This window comes from Dendropsophus ebraccatus, chromosome 9 (assembly GCF_027789765.1).
Source record: "Dendropsophus ebraccatus isolate aDenEbr1 chromosome 9, aDenEbr1.pat, whole genome shotgun sequence".
NCBI lineage: Eukaryota > Metazoa > Chordata > Amphibia > Anura > Hylidae > Dendropsophus > Dendropsophus ebraccatus.
In genome coordinates this window covers 117,444,072-117,464,665 of record NC_091462.1, presented here as the reverse complement: position 1 = coordinate 117,464,665, position 20,594 = coordinate 117,444,072, and the positions used below count along the sequence as shown (strand labels likewise).

Genomic DNA, 20,594 nt, shown 5'->3' with positions numbered 1-20,594 from the left:
CTGGGGGGAGTAATAACCTGCAGCATCCTATGTCCTGGGGGGAGTAATAACCTGCAGCATCCTATGTCCTGGGGGGAGTAATAACCTGCAGCATCCTATGTCCTGGGGGGAGTAATAACCTGCAGCATCCTATGTCCTGGGGGAGTAATAACCTGCAGCATCCTATGTCCTGGGGTGGTTACACTGGTGCAGTCGCTGATGGAGAAGGATCTGGGTGTACTTGTAGATAATAGACTACAGAACAGCACAATGTCAGTCAGCTGCTTCTAAGGCCGGCAGGATATTGTCATGTATATACCAGGCCTGGACTCTGGGGACAGGGATATAATATTACCCCCTATAAAGCTTTGGTGCGGCCTCATCTGGAGTCGCCATCTAGTTTTGGAACCCGATTCATAAAAAGGACGTTCTAGAGCTGGAGAGGGTACAAAGACGGGCAACTAAACTAATAAGGGGAATGGAGCATCTTAGTTATGAGGAGAGATAATAGAATTACATTTGTTTAGTCTGGAGAAGAGACGTTTAAGGGGAGATATGATTAACTTATTTACATATATAAATGGCCCCTACAAGAGATATGGGGAAAAGATGTTCCAGGTAAAACCCCCTCAAAGGACAAGAGGGCGCTGCCTCCGCCTGGAGAGACAAGGGGGCGCTGCCTCCGCCTGAAGAGACAAGGGGGCGCTGCCTCCGCCTGGAGAGACAAGGGGGCGCTGCCTCCGCCTGGAGAGACAAGGGGGCACTGCCTCCACCTGGAGAGACAAGGGGGCACTGCCTCCGCCTGGAGAGACAAGGGGGCGCTGCCTCCGCCTGGAGAGACAAGGGGGCGCTGCCTCCACCTGGAGAGACAAGGGGGCACTGCCTCCGCCTGGAGAGACAAGGGGGCACTGCCTCCGCCTGGAGAGAAAAAGGTTCAATCTCCGGAGGCGACAAGCCTTCTTTACCATGAGAACTGTGAATCTGTGGAACAGTCACCCCAGGATCTGGTCACAGCAACAACAGTAGAGGCTTCAAAACAGGAGAGACAAGTTGTTAGAGCAAAATAATATAGATGCATATGTATAGAACCTATCGCCCCTCCCCCTTCCCTGTATGTATAGAGCCTATCACCCCTCCCCCTTTCCTGTATCCATCCCCTCCTTGGTTGAACTTGATGGACATGTGTCTTTTTTCAACCGTATTAACTATGTAACTATGTAACTATATATGTAACTATATACAGAGCTATATACAGAGCTATATACAGAATTATATACAGAGCTATATACAGAGCTATATACAGAGCTATATACAGAGCTATATACAGAGCTATATACAGAACTATATACAGAGCTATATACAGAATTATATACAGAGCTATATACAGAGCTATATACAGAACTATATACAGAACTATATACAGAGCTATATACAGAGCTATATACAGAACTATATACAGAACTATATACAGAGCTATATACAGAATTATATACAGAGCTATATACAGAGCTATATACAGAATTATATACAGAACTATATACAGAGCTATATACAGAGCTATATACAGAGCTATATACAGAGCTATATACAGAACTATATACAGATCTATATACAGAATTATATACAGAGGTATATACAGAGCTATATACAGAGCTATATACAGAGCTATATACAGAGCTATATACAGAACTATATACAGAACTATATACAGAGCTATATACAGAATTATATACAGAGGTATATACAGAGCTATATACAGAATTATATACAGAACTATATACAGAGCTATATACAGAATTATATACAGAGCTATATACAGAGCTATATACAGAGCTATATACAGAGCTATATACAGAACTATATACAGATCTATATACAGAATTATATACAGAGGTATATACAGAGCTATATACAGAGCTATATACAGAGCTATATACAGAGCTATATACAGAACTATATACAGAGCTATATACAGAACAGTATACATAGTAATATACAGAACTATATACAGAGCTATATACAGAATTATATACAGAGGTATATACAGAGCTATATACAGAATTATATACAGAACTATATACAGAGCTATATACAGAACTATATACAGAATTATATACAGAGCTATATACAGAACTATATACAGAACTATATACAGAGCTATATACAGAGCTATATACAGAGCTATATACAGAACTATATACAGAATTATATACAGAGGTATATACAGAGCTATATACAGAATTATATACAGAACTATATACAGAGCTATATACAGAACTATATACAGAATTATATACAGAGCTATATACAGAACTATATACAGAACTATATACAGAGCTATATACAGAGCTATATACAGAGCTATATACAGAGCTATATACAGAACTATATACAGAATTATATACAGAGCTATATACAGAGCTATATACAGAGCTATATACAGAGCTATATACAGAACTATATAGAGCTATATACAGAACTATATACAGAATTATATACAGAGCTATATACAGAGCTATATACAGAGCTATATACAGAGCTATATACAGAGCTATATACAGAACTATATACAGAGCTATATACAGAGCTATATACAGAGCTATATACAGAATTATATACAGAGCTATATACAGAGCTATATACAGAGCTATATACAGAGCTATATACAGAACTATATACAGAGCTATATACAGAGCTATATACAGAACTATATACAGAGCTATATACAGAGCTATATACAGAGCTATATACAGAGCTATATACAGAACTATATACAGAGATATATACAGAGATATATACAGAGCTATATACAGAGCTATATACAGAACTATATACAGAGATATATACAGAGCTATATACAGAGCTATATACAGAGCTATATACAGAGCTATATACAGAGCTATATACAGAGCTATATACAGAGCTATATACAGAGCTATATAAGCACATCGTCTCCTCCTCTTCCTCTTCATGATTGTAAAAAGTGAAACTGAAAGAGAATAACAAAGAAAAACAAACTGCGAACGTGAGAGACAAAGATGGATGAAACAGCTTTAAAGAGAGGTGAGTGACCCCCCAACCTGTATATAGAGAGGTGAGTGACCCCCCAACCTGTATATAGAGAGGTGAGTGACCCCCCCAACCTGTATATATAGAGAGGTGAGTGACCCCCCAACCTATATATAGAGAGGTGAGTGACCCCCCAACCTATATAGAGAGGTGAGTGACCCCCCCAACCTGTATATATAGAGAGGTGAGTGACCCCATAACTGTATTTAGAGAGGTGAGTTACCCTGTAACTGTATATATAGAGAGGTGAGTGACCCCGTAACTGTATATAGACAGGTGAGTGACCCCGTAACTGTATATAGAGAGGTGAGTGACCCCCCAACCTGTATATATAGAGAGGTGAGTGACACCATAACTGTATATATAGAGAGGTGAGTGACCCCATAACTGTATATATAGAGAAATGAGTGACCCCCCAACCTATATATATAGAGAGAGGTGAGTGACCCCCCAACCTGTATATATAGAGAGGTAAGTGACCCCCCCAACCTATATATAGAAAGGTGAGTGACCACCCCAACCTGTATATAAAGAGAGGAGAGTGACCCCATAACTGTATATATAGAGAGGTGAGTGACCCCCCAACCTATATATAGAGAGGTGAGTGACCCCCCAACCTATATATAGAGAGGTGAGTGACCCCCCAACCTGTATATATAGAGAGGAGTGTGACCCTATAACTGTATATATAGAGAGATGAGTGACCCCCCAACCTATATATATAGAGAGGTGAGTGACCCCCCCCCCCAACCTGTATATATATAGAGGTGAGTGATCCCCCAACCTGTATATATAGAGGTGAGTGACCCCCAACCTGTATATAAAGAGAGGTGTTTGACCCCCCCCCAACCTATAAATACAGAGGTGAGTGACCCCCCCCCCAACCTGTATATATATAGAGGTGAGTGACCCCCCAACCTATGTATATAGAGAGGTGAGTGACCCCCCAACCTGTATATATAGAGGTGAGTGACCCCCCCAACCTATATATATATATAGAGAGAGGTGAGTAACCCCCCCAGACCTGTATATATAGAGAGGTGAGTGACCCCCCCAACCTATGTATATAGAGAGGTGAGTGACCCCCCAACCTGTATATAGAGAGGTGAGTGACCCCCCCAACCTATATATATATATATATATATATATATATATATATATATATATAGAGGTGAGTGACCCCCCAACCTATACATATAGAGAGGTGAGTGACCCCCCAACCTGTATATATAGAGAGGTGAGTGACCCCATAACTGTATATATAAAGAGGTGAGTGACACTCAACCTATATATAGAGAGAGGTGAGTGATCCACCCCCCCAACCTGTATATATAGAGAGGTGGGTGACCCCCCCCCACATCTGTATATATAGAGAGGTGAGTGACCCCCCAACCTATATATATAGAGAGGTGCGTGACCCCCCCCCCAACCTGTATATATGGAGAGGTGAGTGACCCCCAACCTGTATATATAGAGAGGTGAGTGACCCCGTAACTGTATATATAGAGGGGAGTGACCCCCCAACCTATATATATATAGAGAGGTGAGTGACCCCCCCAACCTGTACATATAGAGAGGTGAGTGACCCCCCAACCTATGTATATAGAGAGGTGAGTGACCCCCCCATCCTGTATATATAGAGGTGAGTGACCCCCCCCCCAACCTATATATATAGAGAGGTGAGTGACCCCCCAACCTGTATATATAGAGAGGTGAGTGACCCCCCCAACCTTTATATATAGAGAGGTGAGTGACCCCCCAACCTGTATATATAGAGAGGTGAGTGACCCCGTAATTGTATATAGAGAGGTGAGTGACCCCCCAACCTGTATATATAGAGAGGTGAGTGACCCCGTAACTGTATATATAGAGGTGAGTGACCCCCCAACCTATATATATAGAGAGGTGAGTGACCCCCCCCAACCTGTATATATAGAGAGGTGAGTGACCCCCCAACCTATATATATATAGAGGTGAGTGACCCCCCAACCTATATATATAGAGAGGTGAGTGACCCCCCAACCTGTATATATAGAGAGGTGAGTGACCCCCCCAACGTTTATATATAGAGAGGTGAGTGACCCCCCAACCTGTATATATAGAGTGGTGAGTGACCCCCTAATTGTATATAGAGAGGTGAGTGACCCCCCAACCTGTATATATAGAGTGGTGAGTGACCCCGTAACTGTATATAGAGAGGTGAGTGACCCCATAACTGTATATATAGAGAGGTGAGTGACCCCCCCAACCTATATATATAGAGAGAGGTGAGTGACCCCCCAACCTGTATATATATAGAGGTGAGTGATCCCCCAACCTGTATATATAGAGAGGTGAGTGACCCCCCAACCTATATATAGTGAGGTGAGTGACCCCCCCCAACCTGTATATATAGAGAGGAGAGTGACCCTATAACTGTATATATAGAGAGGTGAGTGACCCCCCAACCTATATATATAGAGAGGTGAGTGACCCCCCCCCAACCTATATATATAAAGAGGTGAGTGCCCCCCCCCAACCTGTATAGAGGTGAGTGACCTCCTAACCTGTATATAAAGAGAGGTGATTGACCCCCCACCCTATAAATAGAGAGGTGAGTGACCCAATAACTGTATATATAGAGAGGTGAGTGACCCCCCAACCTGTATAAATAGAGGTGAGTGACCCCCCAACCTATATATATAGAGAGAGGTGAGTGACCCCCCCAACCTGTATATATAGAGAGGTGAGTGATCCCCCAACCTATATATATATAGAGAGGTGAGTGACCCCCCAACCTATATATATAGAGAGAGAGGTGAGTGACCCCCCAACCTATATATAGAGAGTGGTGAGTGCCCCCCCAACCTGTACATATAGAGAGGTGAGTTACCCCCCAACCTGTATATATAGAGAGGTTAGTGACCCCCCAACCTGTACATATAGAGAGGTGAGTGACCCCCCAACCTATATATATAGAGAGGTGAGTGACCCCCCAACCTGTATATATAGAGAGAGGAGAGTGACCCCCCCATCCTATATATATAGAGAGGTGAGTGACCCCCCAACCTATATATATAGAGAGGTGAGTGACCCCCCAACTTGTATATATAGAGAGGTGAGTGACCCCCCCCAACCTATATATATATATATATATATATATATAGAGGTGAGTGACCCCCCAACCTGTATATATAGAGAGAGGTGAGTGACCCCCCCCAACCTATATATATATAGAGGTGAGTGAACCCCCAACCTATATATAGAGAGAGGTGAGTGACCCCGTAACTGTATATAGAGAGGTGAGTGACCCCAGAACTGTATATATAGAGAGGTGAGTGACCCCAGAACTGTATATAGAAAGAGGTAAATGACCCCATAACTGTATATATAGAGAGGTGAGTGACCCCATAACTGCATATAGAGAGGTGAGTGACCCCATAACCTGTATATATAGAGAGGTGAGTGACCCCATAACTGTATATATAAAGAGGTGAGTGACCCCCCAACCTATATATAGAGAGAGGTGAGTGACCCCCCCCCCCCCAACCTGTATATATAGAGAGGTGGGTGACCCCCCCCTCAACCTGTATATATAGAGAGGTGAGTGACCCCCCAACCTATATATATAGAGAGGTGAGTGACCCCCCCCCCAACCTTTATATATGGAGAGGTGAGTGACCCCCGTGACTGTATATAGAGAGGTGAGTGACCCCCCAACCTGTATATATAGAGAGGTGAGTGACCCTGTAACTGTATATATAGAGGTGAGTGACCCCCCAACCTATATATATAGAGGGGTGAGTGACCCCCCCACCCTGTATATATAGAGAGGTGAGTGACCCCCCAACCTATGTATATAGAGAGGTGAGTGACCCCCCCCATCCTGTATATATAGAGGTGAGTGACCCCCCCAACCTATATATATAGAGAGGTGAGTGACCCCCCAACCTGTATATATAGAGAGGTGAGTGACCCCCCCAACCTTTATATATAGAAAGGTGAGTGACCCCCCAACCTGTATATATAGAGAGGTGAGTGACCCCGTAATTGTATATAGAGAGGTGAGTGACCCCCCAACCTGTATATATAGAGTGGTGAGTGACCCCGTAACTGTTTATAGAGAGGTGAGTGACCCCATAACTGTATATATAGAGAGGTGAGTGACCCCCCCAACCTATATATATAGAGAGAGGTGAGTGACCCCCCAACCTGTATATATATATAGAGGTGAGTGATCCCCCAACCTGTATATATAGAGAGGTGAGTGACCCCCCAACCTATATATAGTGAGGTGAGTGACCCCCCAACCTGTATATATATAGAGAGGAGAGTGACCCCATAACTGTATATATAGAGAGGTGAGTGACCCCCCAACCTATATATATAGAGAGGTGAGTGACCCCCAACCTATATATAGAGAGGTGAGTGACCCCCAACCTGTATATATAGAGAGGAGAGTGACCCTATAACTGTATATATAGAGAGGTGAGTGAGCCCCCCCCCAACCTATATATATAGAGAGGTGAGTGACCCCCCCAACCTATATATATAAAGAGGTGAGTGCCCCCCCAACCTGTATATATAGAGGTGAGTGACCTCCCAACCTGTATATAACGAGAGGTGATTGACCCCCCCCCACCCTATAAATAGAGAGGTGAGTGACCCAATAACTGTATATATAGAGAGGTGAGTGACCCCCCAACCTGTATAAATAGAGGTGAGTGACCCCCCAACCTATATATATATAGAGAGGTGAGTGACCCCCCCAACCTGTATATATAGAGAGGTGAGTGATCCCCCAACCTATATATATATAGAGAGGTGAGTGACCCCCCAACCTATATATATAGAGTGGTGAGTGCCCCCTCAACCTGTACATATAGAGAGGTGAGTTACCCCCCAACCTGTATATATAGAGAGAGGTGAGTGACCCCCCCAACCTATATATTTATAGAGGTGAGTGACCCCCCAACCTATATATATAGAGTGGTGAGTGCCCCCCCCAACCTGTACATATAGAGAGGTGAGTGACCCCCCAACCTATGTATATAGAGAGGTGAGTGACCCCCCCAACCTGTACATATAGAGAGGTGAGTGACCCCCCAACCTATGTATATAGAGAGGTGAGTGACCCCCCCATCCTGTATATATAGAGGTGAGTGACCCCCCCCCAACCTATATATATAGAGAGGTGAGTGACCCCCCAACCTGTATATATAGAGAGGTGAGTGACCCCCCCAACCTTTATATATAGAGAGGTGAGTGACCCCCCAACCTGTATATATAGAGAGGTGAGTGACCCCGGAAGTGTATATAGAGAGGTGAGTGACCCCCCAACCTGTATATATAGAGAGGTGAGTGACCCCGTAACTGTATATATAGAGGGGAGTGACCCCCCAACCTATATATATAGAGAGGTGAGTGACCCCCCCCAACCTGTATATATAGAGAGGTGAGTGACCCCCCAACCTATATATATATAGAGGTGAGTGACCCCCCCCAACCTATATATATAGAGAGGTGAGTGACCCCCCAACCTGTATATATAGAGAGGTGAGTGACCCCCCCAACCTTTATATATAGAGAGGTGAGTGACCCCCCAACCTGTATATATAGAGTGGTGAGTGACCCCCTAATTGTATATAGAGAGGTGAGTGACCCCCCAACCTGTATATATAGAGTGGTGAGTGACCCCGTAACTGTATATATAGAGAGGTGAGTGACCCCATAACTGTATATATAGAGAGGTGAGTGACCCCCCCAACCTATATATATAGAGAGAGGTGAGTGACCCCCCAACCTGTATATATATAGAGGTGAGTGATCCCCCAACCTGTATATATAGAGAGGTGAGTGACCCCCCAACCTATATATAGTGAGGTGAGTGACCCCCCCAACCTGTATATATAGAGAGGAGAGTGACCCTATAACTGTATATATAGAGAGGTGAGTGACCCCCCAACCTATATATATATAGAGAGGTGAGTGACCCCCCCCCAACCTATATATATAAAGAGGTGAGTGCCCCCCCCCAACCTGTATAGAGGTGAGTGACCTCCTAACCTGTATATAAAGAGAGGTGATTGACCCCCCACCCTATAAATAGAGAGGTGAGTGACCCAATAACTGTATATATAGAGAGGTGAGTGACCCCGTAACTGTATATATAGAGGGGAGTGACCCCCCAACCTATATATATATAGAGAGGTGAGTGACCCCCCCAACCTGTACATATAGAGAGGTGAGTGACCCCCCAACCTATGTATATAGAGAGGTGAGTGACCCCCCCAACCTGTACATATAGAGAGGTGAGTGACCCCCCAACCTATGTATATAGAGAGGTGAGTGACCCCCCCATCCTGTATATATAGAGGTGAGTGAGCCCCCCCAATCTATATATATAGAGAGGTGAGTGACCCCCCCAACCTATATATATAGAGAGGTGAGTGACCCCCCCAACCTATATATATATAAAGAGGTGAGTGCCCCCCCAACCTGTATATATAGAGGTGAGTGACCTCCCAACCTGTATATAACGAGAGGTGATTGACCCCCCCCACCCTATAAATAGAGAGGTGAGTGACCCAATAACTGTATATATAGAGAGGTGAGTGACCCCCCAACCTGTATAAATAGAGGTGAGTGACCCCCCAACCTATATATATATAGAGAGGTGAGTGACCCCCCAACCTATATATATAGAGTGGTGAGTGACCCCCCAACCTATATATAGAGAGAGGTGAGTGACCCCGTAACTGTATATAGAGAGGTGAGTGACCCCAGAACTGTATATAGAAAGAGGTAAATGACCCCATAACTGTATATATAGAGAGGTGAGTGACCCCATAACTGCATATAGAGAGGTGAGTGACCCCATAACTGTATATATATATAGAGGTGAGTTACCCCCCAACCTGTATATATAGAGAGGTGAGTGACCCCATAACTGTATATATATATAGAGGTGAGTGACCCCCCAACCTGTATATATAGAGAGGTGAGTGACCCCATAACTGTATATATATATAGAGGTGAGTGACCCCCCAACCTGTATATATAGAGAGGTGAGTGACCCCAGAACTGTATATATAGAGAGGTGAGTGACCCCATAACTTTATATAACTTTATGTATGTATGTATGTGTATATGAATAAGTATGTACAGTATATGTATAAGTATGTATGTATGTATGTATGTAGGTATATATGTATGTGTCTATGAATCTGTGTGTATGTATGTATGTATGTGTATATGTATAAGTATGTACAGTATATGTATAAGTATGTATGTATGTACGTATGTAGGTATATATGTATGTGTCTATGAATATGTGTGTATGAGTATGTATGTATGTATGTGTGTCTATGAATATGTGTGAATGTGTGTGTGAATGAGTATGTATATATGTGTGTATGTATGTGTGTATGAGTATGTATATATGTATGTGTCAATGAATATGTGTGTATGTATGTATGTATGTGTGTGTGTATGAGTATGTATATATGTATATATGTGTCTATGAATATGTGTGTATGTATGTATTTTTCAGTTACTTATTTTTTGATGCACAGAAGAGAGAAAACCTGCCAGAAAAATCAGGAACTAATCATTGTTTTCATTCTTGATTGGGAAAAGGATCTGAGAAGATAAATCAGATGAGTGATGAAGAATCATCTGCAAAACAACCGAAACTCACCGATGGGACATCAGGTGAGTGTATGGTATACAGAGGTGAGGGGGGACAGGTGTGCTGTTTACAGAGCTGTGGAGTCAGTAAGCCGCAGCTCCGACTCCGACTCCGACTCCTGAATTTTATCAGGACTGACTCAAACTCCGACTCCAACTCCGACACTGCCTCCTGCTGCAGCCATAGCATACACACACACACACACACACACAGCCTGCTGCAGCCATAGCATACACACACACACACACACACACACACACAGCCTGCGGCAGCCATAGCATACACACACACACACACACACACACAGCCTGCGGCAGCCATAGCATACACACACACACACACACAGCCTGCTGCAGCCATAGCATACACACACACACACACACACACACACACACACACCCAGCTGCAGCCATAGCATACACACACACACACACACACAGCCTGCTGCAGCCATAGCATACACACACACACACACACAGCCTGCTGCAGCCATAGCATACACACACACACACACACAGCCTGCTGCAGCCATAGCATACACACACACACACACACACACACACACACCCAGCTGCAGCCATAGCATACACACACACACACACACAGCCTGCTGCAGCCATAGCATACACACACACACACACACACCCAGCTGCAGCCATAGCATACACACACACACACACACAGCCTGCTGCAGCCATAGCATACACACACACACACACACACACACACAGCCTGCGGCAGCCATAGCATACACACACACACACACACACACACACAGCCTGCTGCAGCCATAGCATACACACACACACACACACACACACACACACCCAGCTGCAGCCATAGCATACACACACACACACACACAGCCTGCTGCAGCCATAGCATACACACACACACACACACACAGCCTGCTGCAGCCATAGCATACACACACACACAGCCTGCTGCAGCCATAGCATAAACACACACACACACACAGCCTGCGGCAGCCATAGCATACACACACACACACACAGCCTGCTGCAGCCATAGCATACACACACACACACACACACAAACACAAACAACCTGTTGCAGCCATTTCTTCAGAACACTGAAGAAAACCCCCACACTGAGGACAAAGGTTACTTCTACACTACTTATGTCTCCTCCTCCTCCTCTATATTACACAGGATATCTCCATATTACACTGCTGCTCATATACAGTCATCCACCATCCAGGAAGAGACCAGCACAGATCCCCCCCCCCCACACACAATGGACTCTTCCAGCTCAGAAACAAGCTGCCAAATAGTGACTGACAACCTCTCCCCGACCACCCTTATGTAATAGGGCCAGTCTGCTAATACTGATATATTCCCCGACCACCCTTATCTAATAGAGCAAGTGTCCTATTACTGATATATCCCCCGACCACCCTTATCTAATAGAGCCAGTGTCCTATTACTGATATATTCCCCGACCACCCTTATGTAATAGGGCCAGTGTCCTATTACTGATATATTCCCCGACAACCCTTATGTAATAGGGCCAGTGTCCTATTACTGATATATTCCCCGACCACCCTTATCTAATAGGGCCAGTGTCCTATTACTGATATATTCCCCGACCACCCTTATGTAATAGGGCCAGTGTCCTATTACTGATATATCCCCCGACCACCCTTATGTAATAGGGCCTGTGTCCTATTACTGATATATTCCCCGACCACCCCTATCTAATAGGGCCAGTGTCCTATTACTGATATATTCCCCAAACACCCTTATGTAATAGGGCCAGTGTCCTATTACTGATATATTCCCCGACCACCCTTACCTAATAGGGCCAGTGTCCTATTACTGATATATTCCCCGACCACCCTTAAGTAATAGGCCCAGTGTCCTATTACTGAAATACTCCCCGACCACCCTTATGTAATAGGGCCCGTGTCCTATTACTGATATATCCCCCGACCACCCTTATCTAATAGGGCCAGTGTCATATTAATGATATATCCCCCGACCACCCTTATGAAATAGGGCCAGTGTCCTATTACTGATATATTCCCCGACCACCCTTATCTAATAGGCCAGTGCTGTATTACTGATATATTCCCCGACCACCCTTATGTAATAGGGCCAGTGTTCTATTACTGATATATCCCCCGACCACCCTTATCTAATAGGGCCAGTGTCATATTACTGATATATCCCCCGACCACCCTTATGTAATAGGGCCAGTGTCCTATTACTGATATATTCCCCGACCACCCTTATCTAATAGGCCAGTGCTGTATTACTGATATATTCCCCGACCACCCTTATGTAATAGGGCCCATGTCCTATAACTGATATATTCCCCGACCACCCTTATGTAATAGGGCCAGTGTCCTATTACTGATATATCTCCCCGACCACCCTTATGTAATAGGGCAAGTGACCTATTACTGATATATTCCCCGACCACCCTAATGTAATAGGGCCAGTGTTCTATTACTGATATATTCCCCGACCACCCTTATGTAATAGGGCCAGTGTCCTATTACTGATATATTAACCGACCACCCTTATGTAATAGGGACAGTGTCTTATTACTGATATATTCCCCGACCACCCTTATGTAATAGGGCCAGTGTCCTATTACTGATATATTAACCGACCACCCTTATGTAATAGGGCCAGTGTCCTATTACTGATATATTCCCCGACCACCCTTATGTAATAGGGCCAGTGTCCTATTACTGATATATTCCCCGACCACCCTTATGTAATAGGGCCAGTGTCCTATTACTGATATATTGCCCGACCACCCTTATGTAATAGGGCCAGTGTCATATTACTGATATATTCGCCGACCACCCTTATGTAATAGGGCCAGTGTCCTATTACTGATATATTCCCCGACCACCCTTATGTAATAGGGCCAGTGTTCTATTACTGATATATTCCCCGACCACCCTTATGTAATAGGGCCAGTGTCCTATTACTGATATACTCCCCGACCACCCTTATGTAATAGGGCCAGTGTCCTATTACTGATATATTCCCGACCACCCTTATGTAATAGGGCCAGTGTTCTATTACTGATATATTCCCCGACCACCCTTATGTAATAGGGCCAGTGTCCTATTACTGATATAGTCCCCGACCACCCTTATGTAATAGGGCCAGTGTCCTATTACTGATATATTCCCCGACCACCCTTATGTAATAGGGCCAGTGTTCTATTACTGATATATTCCCCGACCACCCTTATCTAATAGGGCCAGTGTCCTATTACTGATATATTCCCCGACCACCCTTATCTAATAGGGCCAGTGTCCTATTACTGATATATTCCCCGACCACCCTTATGTAATAGGGCCAGTGTCCTATTACTGATATATTCCCCGACCACCCTTATGTAATAGGGCCAGTGTCCTATTACTGATATATTGCCCGACCACCCTTATGTAATAGGGCCAGTGTCATATTACTGATATATTCCCCGACCACCCTTATGTAATAGGGCCAGTGTCCTATTACTGATATATTCCCCGACCACCCTTATGTAATAGGGCCAGTGTCCTATTACTGATATATTCCCCGACCACCCTTATCTAATAGGGCCAGTGTCCTATTACTGATATATTCCCGACCACCCTTATGTAATAGGGCCAGTGTTCTATTACTGATTTATTCCCCGACCACCCTTATGTAATAGGGCCAGTGTCCTATTACTGATATAGTCCCCGACCACCCTTATGTAATAGGGCCAGTGTCCTATTACTGATATATTCCCCGACCACCCTTATGTAATAGGGCCAGTGTTCTATTACTGATATATTCCCCGACCACCCTTATCTAATAGGGCCAGTGTCCTATTACTGATATATTCCCCGACCACCCTTATCTAATAGGGCCAGTGTCCCATTACTGATATATTCCCCGACCACCCTTATGTAATAGGGCCAGTGTCCTTCTACTGATATATTCCCCGACCACCCTTATGTAATAGGGCCAGTGTCCTATTACTGATATTTTCCCCGACCACCCTTATGTAATAGGGCCAGTGTCCTATTACTGATATATTCCCCGACCACCCTTATGTAATAGGGCCAGTGTCCTATTACTGATATATTCCCCGACCACCCTTATGTAATAGGGCCAGTGTCATATTACTGATATATTCCCCGACCACCCTTATGTAATAGGGCCAGTGTCCTATTACTGATATATTCCCCGACCACCCTTATGTAATAGGGCCAGTGTCCTATTACTGATATAGTCCCCGACCACCCTTATGTAATAGGGCCAGTGTCCTATTACTGATATATTCCCGACCACCCTTATGTAATAGGGCCAGTGTTCTATTACTGATATATTCCCCGACCACCCTTATGTAATAGGGCCAGTGTCCTATTACTGATATAGTCCCCGACCACCCTTATGTAATAGGGCCAGTGTCCTATTACTGATATATTCCCCGACCACCCTTATGTAATAGGGCCAGTGTTCTATTACTGATATATTCCCCGACCACCCTTATCTAATAGGGCCAGTGTCCTATTACTGATATATTCCCCGACCACCCTTATCTAATAGGGCCAGTGTCCTATTACTGATATATTCCCCGACCACCCTTATCTAATAGGGCCAGTGTCCTATTACTGATATATTCCCCAAACACCCTTATGTAATAGGGCCAGTGTCCTTCTACTGATATATTCCCCGACCACCCTTATGTAATAGGGCCAGTGTCCTATTACTGATATTTTCCCCGACCACCCTTATGTAATAGGGCCAGTGTCCTATTACTGATATATTCCCCGACCACCCTTATGTAATAGGGCCAGTGTCCTATTACTGATATATTCCCCGACCACCCTTATGTAATAGGGTCAGTGTCCTATTACTGATATATTCCCCGACCACCCTTATGTAATGGGGCCAGTGTCCTATTACTGATATATTCCCCGACCACCCTTATGTAATAGGGCCAGTGTCCTATTAGAATGTTGCTCATAATATATTTTCATGAGCAAAACGTATACGATTCATACTCAATTTTAAATTGTTCTAAGATTTTTTTAAAGCTGGAGTCGGAGTCGGTACATTTTTTTCCAACTCCAACTCCGACTCCACAACCCTGATTCTGTATTACTACTTCCCAGTCCAACACTAATAAACAATATACCCCCGCTGTATCACCACCACCCACTCCAACACTAAGGCCCCGTTCCCACTGAGGAAAGGTAGCGGAATTCCGCGACGGAATTGTCCACCGCGGAATGCCGTTAGCCTCCCGCTCATAATGGGAGTCTATGGGAGGCGCGCGCTCCTGCTCTGTCCGCACTGAAGAATGAACATGTTCATTCTTCAGCGCGGACAGGGCAGGAGCGCGGAAAGGAAGCGGAATTCCGCTACCTTTCCTCAGTGGGAACGGGGCCTAACAAGGAATATATCCCCGCTGTATCACCACCACCCACTCCAACACTAACAAGGAATATATCCCTGCTGTATCCCCACCACCCACTCCCACACTAACAAGGAATATATCCCCGCTGTATCACCACCACCCACTCCCACACTAACAAGGAATATATCCCCGCTGTATCACCACCACCCACTCCAACACTAACAAGGAATATATCCCCGCTGTATCACCACCACCCACTCCAACACTAACAAGGAATATATCCCCGCTGTATCACCACCACCCACTCCAACACTAACAAGGAATATATCCCCGCTGTATCACCACCACCCACTCCAACACTAACAAGGAATATACCCCGCTGTATCACCACCACCCACTCCAACACTAACAAGGAATATACCCCGCTGTATCACCACCACCCACTCCAACACTAACAAGGAATATATCCCCGCTGTATCACCACCACCCACTCCCACACTAACCAGGAATATATCCCTGCTGTATCCCCACCACCCACTCCAACACTAACAAGGAATATATCCCCGTTGTATCACCACCACCCACTCCACACTAACAAGGAATATACCCCCACTGTATCACCACCACCCACTCCAACACTAACAAGGAATATACCCCGCTGTATCACCACCACCCACTCCAACACTAACAAGGAATATATCCCTGCTGTATCCCCACCACCCACTCCAACACTAACAAGGAATATATCCCCGTTGTATCACCACCACCCACTCCAACACTAACAAGGAATATACCCCCACTGTATCACCACCACCAACTCCAACACTAACAAGGAATATACCCCCACTGTATCACCACCACCCACTCCAACACTAACAAGGAATATACCCCCACTGTATCACCACCACCCACTCCCACACTAACAAGGAATATATCCCCGCTGTATCACCACCACCACCCACTCCAACACTAACAAGGAATATATCCCCGCTGTATCACCACCACCCACTCCGACACTAACAAGGAATATATCCCTGCTGTATCCCCACCACCCACTCCAACACCAACAAGGAATATATCCCCGTTGTATCACCACCACCCACTCCAACACTAACAAGGAATATATCCCCGCTGTATCACCACCACCACCCACTCCAACACTAACAGGGAATATATCCCCGCTGTATCTCCACCACCCACTCCCACACTAACAAGGAATATATCCCCACTGTATCACCACCACCAACTCCAACACTAACAAGGAATATATCCCTGCTGTATCCCCACCACCCACTCCCACACTAACAAGGAATATATCCCTGCTGTATCCCCACCACCCACTCCAACACTAACAAGGAATATATCCCCGCTGTATCACCACCACCCACTCCCACACTAACAAGGAATATATCCCCCGCTGTATCACCACCACCCACTCCAACACTAACAAGGAATATATCCCTGCTGTATCACCACCACCCACTCCAACACTAACAAGGAATATACCCCTGCTGTATCCCCACCACCCACTCCAACACTAACAAGGAATATATCCCCGTTGTATCACCACCACCCACTCCAACACTAACAAGGAATACACCCCCACTGTATCACCACCACCACCCACTCCAACACCAACAAGGAGTATACCCCCACTGTATCATCACCACCCACTCCCACACTAACAAGGAATATATCCCCGCTGTATCACCACCACCACCCACTCCAACACTAACAAGGAATATATCCCCGCTGTATCCCCACCACCAACTCCAACACTAACAAGGAATATACCCCCACTGTATCACCACCACCCACTCCAACACTAACAAGGAATATACCCCGCTGTATCCCCACCACCAACTCCAACACTAACAAGGAATATACCCCCACTGTATCACCACCACCCACTCCAACACTAACAAGGAATATACCCCCACTGTATCACCACCACCCACTCCAACACTGACAAGGAATATATCCCCACTGTATCACCACCACCCACACTAACAAGGAATATATCCCCGCTGTATCACCACCACCCACTCCAATACTAACAAGGAATATATCCCCGCTGTATCACCACCACCCACTCCCACACTAACAAGGAATATATCCCCGCTGTATCACCACCACCACCAACTCCAACACTAACAAGGAATATATCCCCGTTGTATCACCACCACCCACTCCAACACTAACAAGGAATATACCCCCACTGTATCACCACCACCCACTCCCACACTAACAAGGAATATATCCCCCGCTGTATCACCACCACCACCCACTCCAACACTAACAAGGAATATATCCCCCGATGTATCACCACCACCACCCACTCCAACACCAAAAAGGAATATACCCCCACTGTATCACCACCACTCCCACACTAACAAGGAATATATCCCCGCTGTATCACCACCACTCCCACACTAACAAGGAATATATCCCCGCTGTATCACCACCACCCACTCCAACACCAACAAGGAATATACCCCCACTGTATCACCACCACCCACTCCCACACTAACAAGGAATATATCCCCGCTGTATCACCACCACTCCCACACTAACAAGGAATATATCCCCGCTGTATCACCACCACCCACTCCAACACCAACAAGGAATATACCCCCACTGTATCACCACCACCCACTCCCACACTAACAAGGAATATATCCCCGCTGTATCACCACCACCACCCACTCCAACACTAACAGGGAATATATCCCCGCTGTATCTCCACCCACTCCAACACTAACAAGGAATATAACCCAGCTGTATCACCACCACCCACTCCCACACTAACAAGGAACATACCCCCGCTGTATCACCACCACCACCCACTGCAACACTAACAAGGAATATATCCCCGCTGTATCTCCACCCACTCCAACACTAACAAGGAATATAACCCCGCTGTATCCCCACCACCCACTCCCACACTAACAAGGAATATATCCCCCGCTGTATCACCACCACCCACTCCAACACTAACAAGGAATATATCCCCCGCTGTATCACCACCACCCACTCCCACACTAACAGGGAATATATCCCGACTGTAGAATAGATGAATGTAATAGGTTTCTGGAAGACAAATTAAAACTCTGTCTGTTTGCCGGCAATTTAATGTACCACTAGAGTTCTGTTTCTTGTAGAAACATCTTATCAAATGTGTCTTGCCCGGTATCTTAGGTTTTACAAGACGCTGTGACACATTTTATAAGATGCAGCTGCTATAGCAAAAAATATTAAAAATCCATACTTACCTGTCCACACTCCTCCTGATGCCCTCCGGCACCAGCTCCGGTCCTTGCCCAGTGACAGTCCGCTCAGCCAATCTCTGCACCATCCCACCACAGAGCAGTCATTGGATGAGCGGGCTGTCACTGAGTGGGGGTCAGGAGCTGGTGCCGGAGGACATCAGGTGGAGTGTGGACAGGTAAGTACGCATGCTTTATTGTTTTTACTGTACCCATAACAGTTTCAGAGCTCATGGCATCATCATGAATGTCCAATAGCATGGTAACAGCATCTCACTTAGGCGGAAATACGGAAAAAAGAAGACTTTATTCCAGCATGGCAAACAGAGCGACGTTTCAACCTTATAGGTCTTTTTCAAGCATGCAAAGTTAGGAACAACATGTAGTATATAAGGGATCATCAGCCAATGGAAAGGGAACATATAATTAACACACATTAACCCTTAACAAACCCGTGCTAGACAACAGTTACAGATAATCTTTATTTATACAAAATCAGGTGCTACTCTTATCACTATAGGGTTAAAACTACTCACAAAACGTTAGTCTCCAACAGGTGTATCCACTATCCGAGCTTAGAAGGAGCGCGACAAGCACAGGCGCCGGAGTCTCACGGCGCTTACTGCGCTTGCGCTAAACCAAAACCAATCACAGCAAGGTGGGCGTCAACAGCCGCGATCATGTGATCGCAACCGTAGCAACCCACCACGCTCACCCTGACGGGGGTCAGCCGGCCGCTGCTAATGAAAAAAACTCAATTTCTACCAGCTAATAGTTCAATATAAGAAGAGTCTCATGTGAAAGTCCTGTAATCCAGCTGATCTTCGGCCTCATCCAAAACAGGCCACATGCGGAGAGTTCAGGGATAAAACCACACAATAACTTCTCCAAAGGCACATTTGGCATAAAACAGCTCCTCTTCATGCAGATAAGTCAGTGGTTGCGAATCACTATCATTGGTGTAAATCTTCACTCACCACCTCTGGTCACAAGCTGCATCACATCACACGTTGATATAAACTGTGGCACCACCGGTATCTTGTGCTGCGGTCCCTCCATCCATAAGCGCAAAAGCACACACTAAATCCGCGCGTGTCCGCTTCTCAGTGGTACAATCGGACCATGTAACTATACATGCAGCAAACAGACCCGGGCATAGGAACTTGCTATCCAATGGCAGACTGGAATCATCGGACATCATTTTCTCATAACATCACTTCATGATGACAGTTCAT

At 45.2% G+C, this 20,594-nt stretch overlaps 1 protein-coding gene across 6 annotated transcripts in view; it reads left to right on the top strand.

Moving 5' to 3' along the window:
• Nucleotides 1-2,955: 2,955 nt before the first annotated feature.
• Nucleotides 2,956-20,594, top strand: part of LOC138800587 (uncharacterized) — a 38,816-nt gene continuing 21,177 nt past the window's right edge. For all 6 annotated transcript variants that reach the window (XM_069982371.1, XM_069982370.1, XM_069982369.1 and 3 more), the window contains exons 1-2: nt 2,956-3,042; nt 10,666-10,740. In XM_069982371.1, the coding sequence (XP_069838472.1) occupies nt 3,018-3,042; nt 10,666-10,740 (100 nt within the window). In that variant the 5' untranslated portion in view covers nt 2,956-3,017. The remainder of the gene's footprint in view (nt 3,043-10,665; nt 10,741-20,594) is intronic.